Below are 21,831 nucleotides of genomic sequence, written 5' to 3' on the forward strand. Positions count from 1 at the left end.
ATTCATTCCACTAGTCTGGATACTCCATAAGCTACTACTTAGAACAATTAAGATTTAGCTGCTTAGATTTCATCTCGTAAAATTGTCTGACTTCCTCATTTTCCAGATTTAGAGTCTCCAGAGGAGATTGTCTAGAGGATATGGGCCATTATATGCTCTGAAACAGAACAAAAAAAAAAAATTTGCCTTTAAAATTTGCCACTAGCCATATATTGCACGGAGAAAAGGACTTGTCCTTCTTTGCCTTAGAAAAATTTTTACCAGCTTTAGGACCCTTCCTTTCACCCCCTCCCCCAGACTTACCACTGCTGCCTTTAAATGACAGCTCCCAGTGTGCACATCTTCAGACCTGAGCTCTCCAGACTCTGGATCCAGCTTGTAGGACTGGACACTAATGGTTAATGGAGCTTACACCAGACTTCACAGCACTTGGATCTCACAAAGATAAACAATTTCAGGAGCTCAGTACAGTCCTAAGCGCTTAAGTAAGGATCAGGAATGAAAACTCCCATTAGCTTCACTGAGATTAGTGTTTCAATCTAAACTGACTCCATTCCACATTGTTAAAGGCTCTTAGTATCCAGTGTTGTGATTTAGAGCCATATTTTCAGAACTGTTTGCTACCCAGCATGCTGGTCCTCATCTGGAAATTACTGTTTTCAATTTGTTTTGCAGCTTAAATGAGAATCTGTGTTTATTTACTGTATTTTGTTTTTCAATATGGTTGCTGATCTTTAAAGCCCTGTTTACTAAAGACAGATTTTAAAATCTGTTCCACAAAATTATAAGTCCAGACATTATTTTTCCTGGGATAAGCCCAGTGACAGAAATGAAGCAGAAAGGCACATTACCAGTATCCTCCCCTTCCCTTAATTGCTCAAAGCCAGCTTCAAAGTTAACACTGCCTTCAGGGTTTGTTTGATTTCAGTTTTATAAGTAAGCATTCTGGCCCTTTGTTTTAAAATTCATGGTGCACAATCTCAGCTTCTGTTTGAAATATATAATAAGCCTTTTATGTGGTTTAGAAGTAGACCTGTGTTTTGACACAGCACCTGTCTATTCATGTCTATAAGGAGAAGAAAAATAATAATGGCAAAAGCAGTTTTGTATGAAAAACATTCAGGCAACAAGACCATGCGGGGTTTTTTTGTTTTGGTTTTTTTTTTTTTTTTTTTTTTTTTTTTTTAGCCAAATCCTGTTTGAAAAGCAGTTGCAATTACTCTTGGTTTTAAAGTTATCAGAACCCAGTTTTAATACAGCTTTGGAGCACCAAGCACATTGCTCATCCTGAAAAGCACTCCCCAGTGGTAGTGCTGGACCACAAGGACAGTTGCTTTTCAGCCATTTAGATTCTGCAATATTAATTTTCTTTTCATAGCAACTTCACTGAACCTCTGGTGAAAAAGAGAATTTATTTCTCATGATTTACAGTAATTGTCTCAGATGTGCAGATTTGTATTAAGTGCTTAAGGAATGCATTAAGAATCTCTACCTCATCAACTCTTTTACAACCCCCCACAAGCAAAACTTCTACTGAGGCAAATAATGTTACTGTCATTCCTTTCTAGACTTTATGTGCCTATCTAGACATGCACTGCTCCTTATAGAGCCATACTGTGATGTCCCCAAACCAGTGCTATTTGTTGCTCTATTTGTTCACATCAAAAAATTCTAAAATAACAGTATTAGTTTTCTTATTCCATATCAGTTTGAAAAATTCAATAACACAGCAGTAATATTAACAAGTTTAAAGATTTTTAGAGCCATCTTTAAAAATAAATACGTACGATATTTTCTGTATTGCAGTTTAATTTAGGTGATTCATGCAAGCAAATATCCTGTCATATTGTCCAGAAATACTGCTGGCACACCAGATGTGATCTTCTGGAAGGTAGCAAAAAGTCTAAAATCATTGTGTTGGTAGAAAAATCAGTATTTTTTTACATCTACATTATTTCAAGATATGATGCAATTTTACAGCACCACAGGATTGGTATAATATGCTAAATATATAAATAATATTTGGCACAATATACTTAACATTGGTATAATATACCTTTAAAAGTATTCCTATTATAAGGAGAGCTTAAGTGGACAAAGCACACTTATAAAACCAGCACAACTCTACCAGTTAAGAGATGATCCCGGGAAACATCAATTTCTGCCAGTACAACTGCATCTATGTTTGGGACATCTGTAAACACAGCTGTGCCATTCTGGAGTCCTACTTTTTTACAGCCACTGAAAGCCTGAAATCCAGCTCTAACCTGATATTTTGAGGAGCTCTGTGCCATCTTTAGAAAGATGCTAGTCTGTCTTGAAAGAGGCTGCAAATACATCCACTTAAATTTCAATAGATTTTTGAGATTCTTTTGTTCTATGCGTATTAAAATGAAGGACTAGAAATCAATTCCCTTCAAGGCCAGAAATGTGAGATAGAAGCAAAAAATATGACAAATCATTTGATTCCAATAAAAAAATAGCTTTTTTTTTCTTTTTCTTTTTTCTTTTTGCCTTTTTTCCTTTCACTTAGAAGTTATCTATAAAACTCCAAAACATATCTAAATAATATTGGTGCAACAAATTCACAAATAAGTTATTTTGTTTAATGCTAGCATTATATCATCATCATTTCTAACTCTGCTCTTCCAGTTAAAGGACCATTGGTGCTTGTTTCTATTAAAGCAGAGATATGCTTCTCATGTTCAGTGACCCAGTTCCAAGAAGTATCACAATACAGAAGCCTATTTTCCACTTAATAAACATGCATAATTCCTGTTAATATTAGCAGTGATTATGCACACTTACACACTCCAGGGCATATTCATCTAAACCCACTGAATTCAAAAGATCTGAAAGAAAATGTATTTGGCCCTCTAGACTGCAAGAAACCCTAAAGAATGATAGGAACAGTCAAGAGTTTTTTATTGGTATCTTTTATTTTAGTGACAGTTTAGTATATTAATTTCTTAGCTCTCTGCCTGCAATACCAATGGAGTTTTATGCAAGATAAAAGAATTAAGGACTTTTTAGGAGAGAAAAAAGAAAATTAAGACAGCCAGTAGGGATTAAGCTTAACAGTTAGGTTATTTTCTTTGAAGAAGGAAATTCTAGGTTCCAGCTTGTCTGATGCTATTTCCTACACAAACGGAGGTTAATTGAGATATTGCCAGCAGCCCAGAAGGTCATATCTCATCACAGGTAGATAAATGAGAGGGCAAGCAGTGCAGATTTAAACAGACACACGATAATTCACAGAATGGGTAAAGTTGGAAGACACCACAATAGATCATCTGGTCCAACCTTTCTGCTCAAGCAGGGTCATCCCAGAGCACACAACACAGAACTGCATCCAGAGGGTTCTCTGGATATCTCTAGTGAGGGAGACTCATCAGCCTCTCTGGGCAATCTGTTCCAGTGTGTGGTCACTGCACAGTAAGGAACTTCTTCCTTTATTCAGGTGAAACTTCCTGTGCATCACTTTCTGCCTCTTGCCCTATTGTACCACGGAGCAGAGTCTGGTCCATCCTCTCTTGGCACCTTCCTCTCAGATACTGATAAACATTGAGATCCCCTCATAGTGATTTCTTCTCAAAGCTGACCCAGCTTTGGCCCAGCTCCCTCAGCTTTTCTTCAGAACAGAGATGCTCCAGTCCCTTCATCCTCTTTGTCACCCTCTGCTGGACCCACTTCAGGAGCTCCCTCTCTCTCATCCTGAGGAGCCCAGAAATGGACACAGCTCTCGAGATGCATCTCACCAGAGCTGAGCAGAGGGACAGGATAACCTCCCTTGACCTGCTGGCAATGCTCTTCCCCTAATTAACTCAGTTTTCTACAGCTTAAGCAGTACATAAACCACTGGGATAAAGGTAAAGCAATTACATTGTTTTTGTTCACTTAAGAGAGAAAGCAAGAGGACTCCAGTCAGTTGATTTTGCTTTTTCTACTGTTCTAGATAGCTCTCTGCAGTAGGAAGATGCAAGTCCCATACAGTGGAGAAACTTAGAATATAACACCAGCTCCTGTCCTGAGTAATGCCTTGTGGTTTTGCACATTTCTTTACAAAACACTGGCTTGAGTTTTAGCTTCTTCTGAATGCTATCCACAGATTTCTCCCCCTCCCATGCTCTGTGCGGACTGTCAGGACAGTTAACTCAGTGTTTCAGTATTTAGGACTCTTTGTGGCTCTGGGCTTGCAGTATATAAACAACTCTTCAATAAACTACTAAAAAAACTGCAGAAGCATTCACTTCATTCAGTGCCATGGAAGGAAACATGAGCCCTAACAGTTTGCCACAGATTTTGTATCTCAAGATGAATCTATCTACCCAAAACTGAACCAGTATTTTCAATGAACCTATTACACTGCAGAAAATGTTAAATATGTAACAGTAAGTATATTTCTGCCTATTAGCAGCTTATTTAAAAGAGGCATTCTTGACTAAGTATTTTTATAGACACTTCCTCTAAAAGTTCTGCAAATAATTTTTCTGTAGAATCCATTGGTATAACTGCTATTTAATTTATGCACTCGATTTGTATTCATAATGGAAACTTCAATAGGAAGTGTCTCCAAGCCTAACTAGTATAATTCTCCCTTTGGTCAATACAGTTTTCATCTACATCAGTAATCAGCACAGTACAATTGATGAGAATATGTAGGGTTGGAAGGGCTCATGCTGAGGCCCTGACATCCACATCACACATGTTCTGGAGGTTCCCTTTCAGACCAACTCAAGCTTATTAGCAGGAATCAGATACAGTAACACATCAGGTGTGAACCCAGGACACACCTAGTTATGTTTCTCAAAAAAAAAGCCCAAACAGCTTCTATGCCCCAAGATTGTGCACCTCACTCAGTAATTCTGATGGAAGAGAAGGGCAGACAACCAGGAAATTCACCTCAAGTATTGCTAATATAAAATGTTTTGTCTATTTAAGCTGAGGATATTTTCCACTCGTTTGAATAAAATAAAAAAAGTTTCCTTTGTATCTAAGTTAGATGACCAACACCTTTTTATCAACATACATGAAGATGCACCCCCATAGCTCTCACAAACAAAAAAAGTCATCTTAAGTCAACGTGAACTGGCAAAGGAGGAAAATCTTGTATTTCTTTCCAAAATATATTGATCTATGGAAATGTTCCTCAATAAAATCCAGTTCAGACCAACAGATAAACATTATCTCTCTCAAATCTAAGTTTACGCAAAGGAATTAAGAATCAATACATGCTTCACGTATTTTCACCCTGAATTTACTTTAAGTGAACTGAACTAATCATAATGATTCTGGTTGCCTGCTGGTGGCTCCTCCTGGGACTTTATCTACAGCCAGAAGCTGGGGTAGACAGAACGTCCGACACGGCAGAAGTCACCACCATGGCCAACACTCAGACTATGAGCTCCTCACAGACATTATTTCACAAGCATTTCTGCAACGCAAAGAGAGGTAATGCTCTAGATTTACTACAGCTAATCATATTTCACCTCACAAAATTAGTGTTGTCCCCTGTACAGACATTAAATATAGGATGACAATAAACTGGACTAAATATATGGCAGTGCCATTGCAGAGCAAAAATCAAACCCCACAACTACCAAAGCAAGGGAGAGAATCATATTTGATGTGTATGTCTGAAGATACATGAAGCCATAAAACTTAAAGCTGGATATTGCAGCTTAGTAAGATTACAAAGCTGTCTTCATTTCAAGAGCAAAATACTGCTTGTGCCTTTCATGCTGTTTTTTGCACTACCATCTCTGAAAACTTGATATTGAATTTACTCTCTGATGTGTCTCCATAAATAAAGTATATTTCTTGTGAAATATCTATGAACGTTTTGAACACCCATTTGAAGGAAGGAAGTCTTGGGAGCTCTGAGCTATTTTCAGATGTTTATTTCTCACAGCATACAGAATCATAAAAAAAACCCAAAAAACCACCACCCTACCAAAACCCAAAAACCAAACCCAAAAAAAAAAAAAAAAAAAAGCAAGACCAAAACCCAAATCCACAATAACAACAAAACAAAATAAACCCTACAAACAAAAAATCCCAACCAAGCAAAAAAAAACCCAAAGAAAAAAATCATCAAAACAACAACAACAACAAAAAAAAAAAAAAAAAAAAAAAAAAAAAAGAAACAAATAAAAAACTTTGCTGTGATCCTCCAAAAAGAAACAATGATCTCTGAAGATTTGACACGCTTTGTCAAGAATTTTGTAAAGACTGTCTACTTTTCCCAGAAACATGTATGAGAAATGACTGGATGTCTGCTCTGGCTGGATGTGCAGCAAGTACTGTTTTAAATGGAACTTATAAATTATCAGTCATTAACAAGCACAACACCTGAGGCTGTAAAAATTCTTTAATCTGAAGATATAATTAATTACAAACTCATTTGTTGGTTAAGAATTGTGAGGCAACATCTTCTTCAGACATAAATATTAAAATCTGAAGAGAGAAGTTTATTTGTGTAAGCTGAATTAGAAGTTTTTGCTAGAACCATTCATTAGAAAGAAAAAGGGTCTAGGTAATACCTTGCAGAGTGATCTGGTTCAGTGCTGCAGAAACTTAGGAAAGAACTGTACCATGCATTTGAGGGAAAGTACAGTCCCACTTGTCTGCAAAAATTGCCAGTGTGCTCAATATTAACTACGTACATTTGAAAGGCTGCTTTATTTTATTCAGCCTCACATTGTATTTACGAGCTGTTCTGATCCCACAGTTCATCACTGCCATTCAATATTTCTCCTAATTAACATTACTTTGAAGTCTCTGACCTTTAGGCTGACACTCAATTCTGAATTAAAATATAATTATCTTTGTAACATGAATACATTTTTTATGCTACCCCCATGTTCTTCTTGTTACAGAGTAAATACATAATAAATGTAAGAGAAAGATTGCATTGAACATGACAAAGTAATGAAAAATAAGAAGAAAATAAATAGATCAGCCTGCTTTCCCTTCCCAATAAAACAAGAAAAAAGTGACAGCAGGGAAAAAATAAAGGCAATACCTAAAACTTATGGAAGAAATACTTTGTGCACAGTGCATAATGTATCTGCAGGTCACACTGTCGTGAAACTTCACCACTTTTATATAAGTATGTCTAGCAATCACTTGGTTTATATTGCCCATCTTTTGAAGGTGAACGACGTCCATGAATTTCACAGCACAGAGAATGTATTATATTTCTTGTGAATAAATCACAGCTTTTTTTCTCAGCTTATGGTTTTGGTCACTATAGTTACATGAATCACTGGTGTGATGAGGGTAACACTTCCCACTCATAGCCTCATCTTCATCATTGCTTCTCAAAGCAAAATTATTCCTCAGTCTAAATGACCAGCAGCTCTGGACCATATGTTTGCTTTACATTACTTCATAAATTTTTCTACAGTCAAATAATTTACTTTTAAATTAACAGATAACTTAGTAAATAACTTACTTTTACGTAGAGCTGCTGAAACTCCTCAAGGTTCAGTCTACCACTTGGACAGTCCTTTAGAAATCCTTTGTACCACTGTTTTAGCTCGTGTTCGTTGAACTCCGTGCTCTTCACCAGATCCTCCATCACCTCAGGGGCCAGCTTACTATTTTGTTTCCCCATTTTGCCTTAAGAAGAAATAAATGAATGCAATTAGCCAAATGTGAACATTTTAAACTGGAATTAGCCACGTGACTTGAACAATTGTTTTGTATGCACTGCTGCTTTCAGTCAAACTTCACAGATTTGCTAATGAACATGAACCTAAGTTATGCTTGATTATTGGAGGCTGAAAATAGTGAACAAGGCAACATTCTTCTTTCATTTAGGAATCCTAAGGCATGGAGGCAGACTTCTCATTTGCCTTAAAATTAGACAATTTAGAGCTATTCTTTACAGTAAGATTTCCTTTTTCTTTCTTTGAATGTAACAAAAAATTTCACAGATTCAGGGATGTCCACAAAATTCCTCTTAATCTCTGTCTTGAAAATATCTTCTGATATGACAGCTGCACTAGCAGCTACTCCTCACATGTCCAAGGCTGTGGACAGACAGGCTTGTAACATACAGCACTAGGTATTCCACTGGGAGGAAGCAATGCAAAAGTCCACAAATTTGGTCTCAAAAAATGATGAAACCAAACAGGAAAAATTATTTAATTTTTATGCGCTTCTACATATAGATCTATACATACACATATGTATAAATAGGTGTATATTTATATATTTAATGCATATTCGATAAACATTAGATGGCTTACATTTCATCACTGTTTGCATTTCATCACCATTAACTCTGAAGATATTCACTGCATTTGTTCCATACATTTTGTATGCACTTAAAATATTAAATATAAAACAGAAATACAAAATTTGCATGTGCTTATAGATAAATACAGTAATTTCAATACTGCTCATGTTGGCCCTTTGAGATACTTTCAGGTTCCTTGACATTAAACCAAAGATGTCCTTTGAGAGAACTTTAGAGAAAACCTCATCTTTAACTTTTTCCCATTTTGCTACAGTTTTTTTCATGACAGATGTTTTTCAGTTACTTTTTAATCAGATGACAGACAGCACTTAACTTGTCCTGTAGAGAACTGCAAAGCAATGAATAATTTCTTTCCAGAACCCAGCTTTGCATTTCCATTTTTATCTCCAGTATAGCATCTGTGTCTAATGACTGCAACACACTGAATGCATTGATTTCTAGTCCATATCACCACCCATTCCTGATTTTAATCTATTGTTTTTGGCATCTTCCCCTAATTCAAAGCAGAAGTTTCTTTCTCCTCAGAAGGACATACGTTGTTGTGTTCCAACAAATCAATATATTTATATAATTTCCTTTATGGGAATGTTCCTTGAGCAGATGGAAAGTTAATAATTCCTCCTGGTCTCTGTGTGTGGTCAACACATCCCCTGGTGCCACAGTGGCAGCAGCATCAGCTCTGTTCCTAAAAGACCCCATGGCTCCTCTCCTTTTTGATCATAGTCCTCCCTGGTCTAAACTTGCTCCATGCTCTGAACTTACTCTGAGGCTCTCCCAAGCTCCCATTCACACATTTTGGTGAACTTATCACAAATATGTGAGAGTTCAATCTTCCAGTTAATTGCCACAGGTAAAACTGTACATGCAGATGTCCAGAAATCAGCTATTTTGACTAAACTATGGATTTGTAATTTACAGTATTTAGAGCAACTGCTCCAGCCTTATCTCTGAAGTCCTCATCTTCACATGTATGACGTTGGGGTCTGGCATATTTTGAATTTAAATCCATGAGACTAAAGTATATTAATGCAGTTATTGCTCTAGCTTCAACTCAGAGAGCATTTACAAGAACCAGTGACTTTTAAAAATTTTGTTTTATTTTTTATGTGGCATGTTTACTTCCTCTTCTTTTTATTTACACTCTGTTACCTTTTGCAGTCATAAGGTGCTTTGCTCAGGACCCAGAAAACCCCTAAAGAAACTCAGCAGTTACAGTAATTATCCTAGATCGTTACTATATATAAATTCAAAAAGCATTTTCTTCCCTCTTAATTTAGTCAGATGTGCTTTTGTTTGACTCTTCACCAGGATTCATATCCACATAAGTATTTAACTCAACAATATTTACAGATAAAAAAAAAATTATCCTCAATGGGTAAAAAACAGGTGGTTTTGAATGACCATTTTTCTGTTACAGCAGCTTTTTTATCTTCATTCATGTTAGCTTTACAGCCCTTGGACCTGGCATTACAGAGATGTGGGACGGAACTGCGAATCTCAGCCACATCTGTCAAAGTTGCCTCTGCTCTTTTCAGTGATGTGAACATAACCCATTGTAGAACATCTACAGAGCAAGGAGTGGGTCTGCATGTGTGTAAGAATACATTAATAAATACACAAATATCCACACATAACCTATCATCAGAGTCAGAGAAACATGTCACCAGCTTTTGCCTCTGTGATCCAGGTCCCTAATTTTGGGCAGCTGCTTGTCTGCCACAGGTTGTCCAGTAAGTGCCAAACACCTTTCAGCCTTTTCACCACAGAACATCCTCTAGAAAAGGAAACCATTTCAAAATGTCTAGAGCTGACATTTTGATAAACACTCTCAGAAACTATTTTTTCCACAGAACCAAACGAGCATTTGAGAAAGGTATAATTTGTGACTGCTGGGTTCTGTACTCTTATTTGCTGGTCCAGCACAGCATGGTGCATAATCTGCTAGGCTCTGTTTGGGACAGAGTGAGCAAACTGGTCACACTGCTTTCCTGGAATTAGAAGCACTCATTCTTTCTTCATGTTTTAAAGCTCTTTTCTTAAAGTATTGAATTATAGTCAGCAAGAAGGCTCAAGAGTCTCATATAATTATCAAATATAAACTCAGACTTCTGGCTCTGGGAGATCCATCTTATTTGGGAATAAAACTCAAATACATAGATTATCTAGTTAATCATATTCTAACATCTTCTAGAGCTTCACTGAATCTCTTATTGTTATTGAAAAAATACAATCACCCATTAGCAATGAGTATGCTACTGCCAACATATTTAGTTTTCTAAAATGAAAACTATTTTTAATTAACTTACAATCACAGCTTCCCAAACTTATTTTTTCCTTGTGAAAATCTACAAATGCACCTTAGGAAAAGACAGGAGAGAACAGCTGCACAATCACTAAGATTTCAAGAGGAGGAAAGATCACTCTGCAAGAGTTTTTTTGTTTATTAGATTTTAGCATTTTCAACTATAAATTTGTTTTAAGTGCCATATTTCCAACCATGCAGTGTGACAACCAAGCACTGCTATCCATACTCGGTTGTGTTTTCTGGCAAAAAAAATCAGAAAGGAGGAAAAAAAAAAAATAAAGCTGCAAGGCTGCACTTTGGAAAGAGTTTTATGATAATCAAGGAACCAGGTATGTGGGTGCCACACAGCATCAATACAACATCAAGTCTGTTCCCAGAGAGATTATTCTGACAGAAGAATGCTTATTAACACTAGTAGGGGCAATATAGTCCAAATCAGAGATCAAGAAATACACTAAAACTCTACTGATGTGCAACAAGGAGCAAGAGCAATGAAGGTTGAGCTTAAAAACATATCACTTTTCTGAAACACTTGGAAAGGCTGTCAGCCATCCAAAAGAAAACTGCTTTTCAGAAATACTTAGTAGGCCACTCCAGTATTTCATTAAGTAACACCTTAATTTCTGCTTTTACAGGTCCATAAGAAAGTCAAATTTAAAAGATTGAGTTGTATTAAGCAGCCAACCCCCGACCTCAAGCAGTCCAGGCTGTGCCAGAAGCAGGCAGGGGCAATATGAGGATGGATCTGCCTGCTCTTTGCCATGCTGGACCAGGCAGCACCATGGACCATGCACACCAGGCAGCTCCTCCAGCTTTAAGGTCTGCTACTGTTTGTTTGATACATTTCCTGCAATGCCATCATGTGTCCCACATGTGCTCCTGTTGTTTCAAAAGGTCTCTCAAACACCATCCAACCTCCTGGCCAAAGGCAAGGGGTTTTCCCTAGAATATTTCACAGCAAGTCCTGCACAGGTTTATCAGGTCTGCCTCTTCCATTTGGCTTGCCAACAGTAAACTATCAGTGTGAGCACAGATCCACAAAATAAAATTTAAACTAAACACCTAAGAAATAAAAAGTTTAATCTGAATAGCAAAACATGACTTATAGAATCTTGTTTGCTGTTTAATGATTTCAAAAGACCCCCAGTCTGTTGCTTACACAGCTCCATTCCCAGTCTTCTTTCCCCTCCTCTCATTCCCCTTCAGCCTCCTTGGCATATGCTCAGTGTTCAAAGGGACCAAGAGCAAATAAATGGAACTCTGGCTATTCCTGAGGAAGAGGAAACTGAGTGTTCCCAAAGATCTCCTATTTGTGCTGAAAAAGAATCCAAATTCCACTGAGAAGACAGTACCAACAATGTTCAACCATGTCCCTAAACCCCAGCTTTGTGTTGTTTTGCTTACTTTCCTTAGACATAGCTACATAAAGCCATTCTCTTTCCAAGCTGCATTAGGAAAAAGTGTTGCCAGCGGTTTGAGGGAGGTGATTGCTGTGCTCAGCACTGGTGAGACATCTCTCACTATTCCCCAGGTCACTGTCCAGTACTGGGTTCCCCAAACGAGACAGACATGAGTCCAGCAAAGGGCCACAAGGGTGGTGAGAACTGGTTATACAAAGGAAGTCTGACAGGGCTGGGACTGTTCAGCCTGTGGGAGAGAAGGCTCAGGGGGTCTTACCAGTGTGGGTCTAAATACCCAATGAGGGCAACAAAGAAGAGCCAGCCTCCTCTCAGAGATGCCCAGTGAGACAAGAGGCAACGGGCACAAATTCAAATTCAGGAAATTCTGTCTTGATGTAAGAGAACATTTCTTTACTGAGCAGATGAGCCAACACTGAAACAGGTTACCCAGAAAGGCTGTGGAGTCTCCATCCTTGATGATATTTAAAACCCAACTGTACACAACTCTGAGCAATCCTCTACAGCTGACCATGCTTGAGCGGGGACTTGGACCTAAGCATCTTTGGAAGCCCCCTCCAGTCTTGCTGATTCTGCCATTCTGTGAAACACAGGGAAATGTGTTTCACAGATAAATGGGGCAGTCACACTACCTATTTTTGATGCCCACAGTAGCTGCCTAATTTCACTAAATTCCCACATGGTAGCTGAGAGAAAAAGTGCTCCTCCAAGGCAACCTCTGGAGAAGAGGTAGTGGTGACTCAAGCCACTCCCCTCCCCTCACTGATTCCAGGAGTGCAGAAAGATTCGCCTCATAGCCCTGGGCACAAGCACCAAAATGATTTAGGCTACCCCAACTTATTCCCATGTACTCTGGCTGCTTTGACACCTGCCCATGTTCACATGCTCACTTTCCCAGTAATTCTGCAGGAGCTAAGATAGCTGGTAGTCAAGCAATACCTCTGCAGCCTCGTGAGGTCTGTGCATCAAATGAATTCCCTTGTATGGTGCATGTTTTTCTTGCTCTTCCCTGGCTTTGGGAAGTGGGAATGAGTCGTGTGGACTATGCCAGAAGCAAATGACAACACTCACTTTGCCAGCTCAGCTGCGCTGGCAGGCACTCATTAGGCTGGAAGGAAAACTGTGGTTCATCCCCACCCCTCTGCCCACTCCCAGCCCACAGGCTCCCACAGGAACGTGCTGGCTCCTGGGGACAACATGTGAGATCCAGGCGCTGAGAAGCAGCAGTGGTGGGTGTCTTTGCAGCCTTTGACACAATGTAAATCTATAAACGGCACATCAGTGTATAGACTCCAATATACACACATATAGGGGTAACAAAACCCCAGACAATTAATGCTGGGGAAAGCAGAGACCTATGTCTATAATCTACAATAGCAGAATAATTTTCACATGATTTTTAAGCAGACTGTTTATCAAATTTCCAGCCTTGTGCTGATAATTATAACTTCTAACAACTCCCAGCATTGTTCCTTTCTCCTCAGGCTGTATCAGATACTGCCTTTTCTCTAATAATGCCAGCATGAAAGGCTAGATAGATAGATAGATAGAAAGGCTATCAAGCCCCACAGATGCCTCATTCCTTCAAATACCTTTATTGTTTCACAGAAGAAGAAATCTGGAGCTAAAGTCTGTGTTTCACACACAAAACAAACAACGGCCGCATACCCAAAGTCTCAAGGAAATAAGTATCCAAGGAACTATATGTTAGGAAAATAAGAGGAATGCCATTCCCATGGAGATAGACTCTTTACTAGGGGCTGTAATGACATGACAAGGGACATTGGTTTTCAGCTGAAAGAAGGTAGATTTACTCTGGTTATAAGGAAGACATTTTACAGTAAGGGTGGTGAGGCACTGGAACAGGTTGTTCAAAGAAGCTGTGGATGTCCCATCCCTGAAAGTGTTCAAAGCCAGGCTGGACAGGGCTATAGGCAACCTGTTCTAGGGAAGGTTCCTTGCTTATGGCAGGGGAACTGGAACTAGATCTTGAAGTTCCCTTCCATCCCAAGTTGTTATAGTTATATTTTTCCTAAGCAATTAATGTAGCACCTCTTCACACCAGTCATTAACACAATTTCTAAGTCAGCTTGCAGGGATGATGCTGAGCCTTGTCCTATACCTTGCACAGTGGAACCATTCAGGACAGCCCTTTTTCTTCCCAATACATGCAAAAGATGAAGATATGTTAGAAGAGGTTCTGGCACTGAGGCATGATACCAGCTCTTAAGATTCTAACAGGATATAAGTCCTACACTATGATTAAACCTTCTGAAAAAGGGGTCAGTCAGCTTAGAGGGACTTTCTCCCTTCACTATCTCTCCTGCAAGCCAATCCTCTTCACTGGTCTTTACTTAATGATGCCATGGCACCTGCAGCTCTCCAAACTCCCACAGGACAAGAACTGCCTTGCTCAGCTCAGTCTCATCTTCCTACTCCTTTCTCAGAACCCCTGGATATAAACACAGAGCAGCTCCACACCTGCACTTTGCCCACAAGAAAGGCTGCGACAACCTGTAGGAGTGGAAAATGAAAGCAATCGATCTCCAGGTGTTTGCTGCCAGGACAAAAAAGGCAGGCAAGGAACTGCATGCCAGAAACTGGCAGAGGTACCAGGGGCAGAAGGTACCCAAACGACACAGCCAAATGGGGCTGGGCAATGCCAAGCACAGTGGCCCCGCAATAGCTGACCCTGCTAGATGGGGCTGAGCACTACTACAGAGTCTTCAGAGGTTCCTGCCAACCTTCACAGTTCTAAGGCTCAAGAACTGCAGAGATCCTTTTAGTAGTTATATGGGAGAAAATTGATTATCCATATTGTTATATTGCCCATAGTGACCTCAGGGCCATGTTGCTCCCTTACCCAGAAACAAAACTGACCTTGAACAGTTTCCTCCTTCACACAAAACTTAGGATGCTATTTTAAGTTTTTAACCTGCCATGACCAAAAAATAAGAATTACCATGTACGTGTGTATGAGGAATAACTTCCTTATCATGCAGGTGACCACTGCAACAGATTGCCCAGAGGCTGTGGAGTCTCCCTTACTGGAGATATTCAAGAACCATCTGGACACAATCCTGCACCATGCACTCTGGGACGACCCCGCTTGAGCAAAACCAGATGAGCCACTGCAGTCCCTTCCAACCTGACCCATTCTGTGATTCTGTGTTTGTGTAATACCATACTGAAATAGGAAGCAGTCATGATTTACTGCTGATAACACAAATCTCAAACTATGGATGAAAAAATAGGCTAGGTTCTGATTTATGTGGCACTACAGCAAAAACTGGAATAAATCCAGTGATTTCAGTTTACTTTACTGGCTTTAACCAAATATCAGATTCAGGCCTGTAATCTCTCTCTGTAAAAGAAATGGGGGAAAATAGAGAGTAATGGCATTAAGGAATGCAATTATCCAACCAAATTGAATAATAAACGCAGAAAAGAGGTTGAAGCAGAAGAAGAGAGATATATTTTTAAATTTCATTTGAAATGAGATGGATATTCAATTACATGCAAGCAATAAAAAAAGCATTTGAACGGGTAAAACCTGTACAGGGGGATGCTCTAACATAACAATAACTGATATATAGGGTTTTTTCTCTGTAGATCACTAGAAAGCTAACATAGAATTTTTTCATTAAAAGTATGTATTTGTTTTCTGTTAATTCTGGAATAAAGCTAAAGGGTGTTATCTACATTTTCAGCATGAAAATCAAGGGCAATTCCAGACCCACAAGCAGCTCCACTGTTGATGCAGCCCTGTGAGTCACAGCAGGGCTCTATTCAGTGCTTGAGGCTGAAGCCAGGAGCTTGGGTAGAAACAAACCTGCAGACACATGGTCTGAACAACATGGCAGGGTCTCACTTCTGCACCCTTTTCTCCTTTGGATTGGGAAATGCTTACAAAAAGCCACAGCTGGCTTTCCTCCTTTACAAGCAGACATAGATGACAGGACAAAGTATAACTTGAGTTGTTCAACGAGACACAAGTGCTCAGAAGAGTTTCCAGGCTCTATCATTTAGTTTTAGACTTGGAAAAACAGGGACAAAATCCTTCTTTTGCTTGTTCTTTCTCTCGGACTCCTTTAGACCACACGGAGGAGTGTCCACATTTCTGAAGAAAGCTTAGCCTCTGAATGCTCAGTTGTCTTTAAGAAAATTTTTGCTTCCCCCTTACCTCCATTATTTGGCTTTGGTATGTCATAGCTCAAACTCATTTGTTTGTGGTTTATTTTCTTTCAAGTCCTCTTTTTTTCCAATACTTCAATAAAATTTAGTGATTTATATGTTCTACGGAGTTTAGTGATTAATTTCTGACGAGAACAATCAGCTTGTTAAGGCTGAATGTCAGACACTTACGTGAGTAAATCTGTTGCCATAGTTTCATTTTGCTATTGGTCCAGTGTCTACAGACAGTGATGATCAGTAAGTAACAAGGAGGTGTGATTTGAGGAGGAAGACTGATTTTTCAGCAATGGAATGAGTATTTTCTTTAGTGGACTGTTGTCCAGTAAATTTTCTTCTAGTAAATAATAATCTTAAAATGCCTGCAGAACATTTACCTTCCTGTAATAATTCATATGGTGAACACCATTGCAATCACCTAATTTTCCTTAATGCTCCAACATTATAGACTTGATTACTGCAACAAACTTGTCTTGTACCTTATATGAAATATGAGAGGTTTTGATTACTTTCCCTAAGGTTTTATTCTAGAATATGGTTTCCAATAGGCTTTCCCTCATAAGATGAGACATCTGTAACCTCGTGGATGTTACTGCTTAAAAGTGGCCACTGGAGCAAATTATACAGCAGCATTACACAAAGGTCACTTTCTGAACCTTGCATGTCAAGAGTGGCTTATACAATTTTAGATATGTCAGAGATCTATCCAATACTCAGTACTGCACCTTTTCTGGGATAGTTGCTGTAAACATCTCTTTTTGGGGGGAAGATTGACAGGGCATGCCTGAACATTATAGCTTCCCTGAGTATGTTCCAGTGTTCTGGAACCAGTCTGTGTTTGTGTAGACTGTAAACAACTATTTAATTTTTTATGCCAAACTGTATCAACATTTCCTCTGCCTGAGATACACATTTTTTTTGTCAATTTGTAGAGAATACTGTCAATTCTAGCACAAATTAAAGTGCTGCTTTTCTTTGAGATAAAGGTTATTGAAGGTTCATGCTTGGGGATAAGGTTTTTTTTAGACTTTAGCCACTGCCTTGACTTCATTTACATAAATGCACAGGTTTTTTTCTTAGTTTTAATTTGTTTATAAATAAATATTCATTTATTCTGCAACAACGCTATAAAAATAATATAAGGCTATAAAAGATAACGTGCTTTCTCTCCACTTAAATTACAGGATGCCTTATTTGCTATCAGTTTGTTTTATTGTTAGTTTGAAATGTCATTTTACTCTTCTGTTTGATATGCACAAAGCCGAATTCCCTAAGTTGATACACTTACCAAGAAGTACTTTTACTGTTCACCTCCCACCCTCATTTTAATTTGAGTTTGAATCCATCAGGTGCCTTTTTAGGACTGCACCTCTGACTCATAAGTTATTGTCTTCACTCAATAGTACACACTTCAGTCTTCACTTATATCCATATTCCTCATCACAACTCTTAAACGATAACTGCCCTGCTTTCTACAAAGGTGGATTAATCAAATCTTTGGTGTTTAAAAAGTCAGTTGTCTTTGGTCCCTCTGCAGTCAATGGAGAGGGCCAGAAATTTCAGTGATTCACCCTGTGCAGAGAGAGACATCTGAAAGAGGCAGGATGAATATATGCATGTGTATTTTAACACAGAATTAATCAGCAGGCGTCTCTTTCTTTCTGCCACTTGTAGAGGCAGCTCTGTAAACCTTCTTGGAATGAAACAGGATTTCTAAATGCTTAAAGTAACGCAAGAAAAATCCCACCTTGCTCATTGACAGTGGATAACCTAATGCTCTTCCTGATCTCACTAGGAAAAACATACATTTGACAAAATTAATTGCTATTCCTATGCATCACAACAATTATTCAGGGGTGATTAATGTCATTGCAAGTGCAACATGCTGGTGTACCAAATGCAATCCTTCCCACAACGCTATTTACTTCCATCATAGCAGTGGTAAAACTCTCTTCTACTCTTTTCCAGGCCTCCACAAACCAAAATAGTTTTAAATAGCTGAACTGCAAATTGTGCAGGATTGTTTCATTATGCCCTTGTCATTTCCTGTGTTTTCCTCAATATAGTTCTTAACCAAGTAAAGTCCTGGCCTCTAAGAAGAATCTTTTTTATTATTGTTAAATACAATATTCTTTTGCAACAAATTTCATTCTGACAATCTAAATGCTATATTAATTTCTCCAACTCATCTCTAATATCCCTTTTTATCCAACAGGGTCCCTTTAGCAGCCATGTCCAGTGGTGCAAGGCCTTGTCTCACTGCTCTGGATTCTTGGGGATAAGCAGGTAGGGTGAGCACTGTGGCCCTCCTCCAGTCTGCAGGGAGTAACAGCAGCCAGATCAGTGCTCAGAGTGGCTTCTCTCAGTTCCCAACTTGCACAGCAGTGAGAAGGTCTCTTTTTCATCTAGTTCACGCTCCTGTGTCCTGTGATGACAACTGGGATTCACAAGGGATGGAGTAAAACTCTGAGCAGTGATATCAGCACATGCTGTATAGTGTTGTGATAACTGAAATAAATATAAGCTAACACATACAGACCACTTCAAACCTTCATTTCCATTCCATTTCTGCATGAAAAGGAGCACCCCAGGCCCTGGTGTTACCTGGCTTTTGCCCATGACTGCTGTACATGAGCTGATTTTGACCTATGGGCTAAACACTACATTTCTAAAAACCACATGGCTTTGTTATGGCCAATGTTAACAGCAGTGGTTAGCAGGAAAGCAGATTACTGCTTTTTATTTACTAAAATCCCTTCAAAGTCCAAATAAAGCATTTGTATCATTGTGGCTAGTGATCCACTGGCGCAACGCTCGCCCCAAATTCATTATAAATGAATCGTCAGAACTATCCCTTGTGACTGCTTCAGATGGAGCCTGATTAAATGCAGAGGAAATATATTACTGAGAAGATGAATCATAATTCTGCAGGAAGAAATCAATGGCTTTACACCTTTGAGTTGGACACTGAGGGTTGATCAAAAATTACTCATACAAATGACTGAAGAGATGAATCACGTACACAGCTTGGACAGGAAAAAGGTACCTAAAATTCGATCAGAAGTAGCCTTGACTATGACAGAAAGCCAGAAGAAATCCTGAAAATGCTAAATGCTTTCCCTAACGTAGAACTTCCACATAAAAATTCTTTCTTTGTACTACTATGAAATGCGAGGTTTTTTCATCACTTTTCACATTATGGTTTGGAATAAATGTAAAAAATCTTCTTAGAGTGGTTGGATGGCTCATTTGAAATACATTTTACTTCCTTCAATCTGGGTCTAAGCTGGCAGGTTAGTAACAAGGATAAGATGCCCTAACAAGTACCCACTATTATGTCAACTTAGTCAACTCAGGTGCTGAGACACAGAGTGTCCCATGGAGATGTCTCAGACACCTTAGGTCCCTTCAGGTGCCACAAGACATCTTTGCTTAAACAGATGGATCAGCCAAATAAGATCTTGTCCTCCAGACTTAGACAGCTAACTTAGAATCACAGAATTTTTAGCTTGGAAAAAGTATCAAAGATCATTTCCAACTGTTACCCCAGCACCACTGTGCTCACCACTAGGTTTAGTATATATATCCCCAAGTGACACATCCATGTGCCTTTAGAACACTTACACGAATGGTGACACTGCTACTTCCCTGGGCAGCTTATTCCAATGTCTGACCACTCTTTGAATGAAGAAACTTTTCTTCATATACAATCTAAACTTCACCTAATGCAACTTGAGGCCATTTCCTCTCACCCTGTCACTTGCCACCTGTGCAAAGAGACCAACCCCCACCACCAACTTGAACCCAAAAGTTAAATGCCACAGTGCCCTGATTTTATAGCAGAGAAAAGCCATTGCAGAGAAACTTTGCTCACTGAAATTGATTCATCAAGCTTAGATCTAAAGGCTCTCCCTCTGGAGTCTATGAAAAATCCTTGCCATCCCTTAATCCCCACTTATGCAATGCAGGCAGCATCTGAAAGCTGGGAGGGAAATAAGGTGTTTCTGATGTTGCTTAACACACTGATGCTGCTGTTCAGTGCTGTGTTAGACATCAAGCCATGAGCCTCCCTGCCCACTTCAGCAAGCACAGACCCAACCAGCAAAGAGGGCACGTGTTTTGTGTTAGCAGTGCCCAAAGCAGAGCTGCAAACTCACCTGCTCTTTGTCCCTGTGCATAGATCCAACCACAGAACCACGGAATCATTCAGCCTGGAAAAGATCTTAAGGAACATCAAGTCCAACCATTAGCCCAACACTACCAAGTCCTATCTGCTATTTCACAGAATAATGCACAAGAGATCCAAATCACAGCTGATCTCATTTTTCAACCTTGAATACTATCCCTAATGGATATTGAAGCAAAAAGGTCAAAGCTGGGAATGCATGAAACTGAAATTGTCCCACCAGGACTGAATTTAGAAGTATTCACTGACAACTGTGCTTCCTGCTCTAGGAAATTCCCTTTCCAGACCTACCAATCCAATTTCTGTCATAAAGCACAAAACTGATTCAAATTTTAATATGGCTTTAATGCAGATTGAACACATGAGTTCTTTAGTGCAGACTGACAATATTACATCAGCCAGCCCTGCATCAAAAAGCAATAGTGCATATAACTGTTACCTGGCGTTTCCTCATTAATTAACACATGTTAGTAACACTTTGAAATCACTCACAGATAATACAGATGAGCCTCACAAACCCTTCCTCCTCCATGGCAAAATGTAAGTATTTTTACAGATGACAGAGCTACTAGCAAGGTTATATACTGAGAGGAAAAAAGAATGCATTCCAACATTAATATTGATAGAAACTGCAAAATGAGCAAAAAGGACAAAGCAAAAGGAATGCTGGCTGTCTCGGAGGAGACTCTATGTCCCCAGTACAGGAACCTCATTATTATTTCATGACCTTAATGGCAAACCCCTGAGCCTCGTGTATGTCCTTCATAACTAAGGACTAATTACAAATACAGCCCAGTAAATCTTAGCTGTGAAGCATTGGAAAACTGTTAGCTATTTCTTCTAGTTTTGACTTCATTTATACAGTACAGTGGTTCTGCAAGACAGCATACAACATTCCATACATTCCACTGTAAAACATACAACATTCCATAGGGTCCCAAATATGAATCACAACATACAGTCTTTCTGTTAAAAGATGCCAGAGGGAGACAGGGAGGGGAGAGAGAGAAAGCCTCTCATGCTAAAGGACAGCACAATTTCATCATTTCATACAGTAAAAGTAATTGGAACAATTCCTTCCAACTGTTTTTCAATGAGAGCTCTACAGGAATAAATTTTTATAAAAACTGCTACTTGTCACTGTGCTAATAAAACAGATAAATTGCTCAGCTGAATCCATGTGTGTGCAAACTTTTTTTTTTTTCTTTTGTGAAATAATAAAAGGTATGCAAAAAGAAAAAACAGAAGCAGATACAGTCTAAATTCCAGTAGCAATTGCCATGGCCAAGAATAATAAAATCTATACTGAAAAAGAGGAGAATACAGAGGAGACCAGTACAGCACACCACACATTTGTAGTACCACATCATCCATCCAACTTCCATGCCTCATCCTGCAAACGACAACAAGTTTGTTGTGTTTTGGGCTTTTTTAGTTCAAAGAGATGCCTATTTTTCAGATCACT

General features: G+C 38.9%; 1 protein-coding gene across 2 annotated transcripts in view; it reads right to left on the minus strand.

Moving 5' to 3' along the window:
* VSNL1 (visinin like 1) overlaps positions 1-21,831 on the minus strand; it is an 86,252-nt gene that overhangs the window by 39,318 nt on the left and 25,103 nt on the right. For both annotated transcript variants that reach the window (XM_066314766.1, XM_066314767.1), the window contains exon 2: positions 7,457-7,623. In XM_066314766.1, the coding sequence (XP_066170863.1) occupies positions 7,457-7,618 (162 nt within the window). In that variant the 5' untranslated portion in view covers positions 7,619-7,623. The remainder of the gene's footprint in view (positions 1-7,456; positions 7,624-21,831) is intronic.

Source organism: Sylvia atricapilla, chromosome 3 (genome assembly GCF_009819655.1).
Source record: "Sylvia atricapilla isolate bSylAtr1 chromosome 3, bSylAtr1.pri, whole genome shotgun sequence".
NCBI classification, from domain to species: domain Eukaryota; kingdom Metazoa; phylum Chordata; class Aves; order Passeriformes; family Sylviidae; genus Sylvia; species Sylvia atricapilla.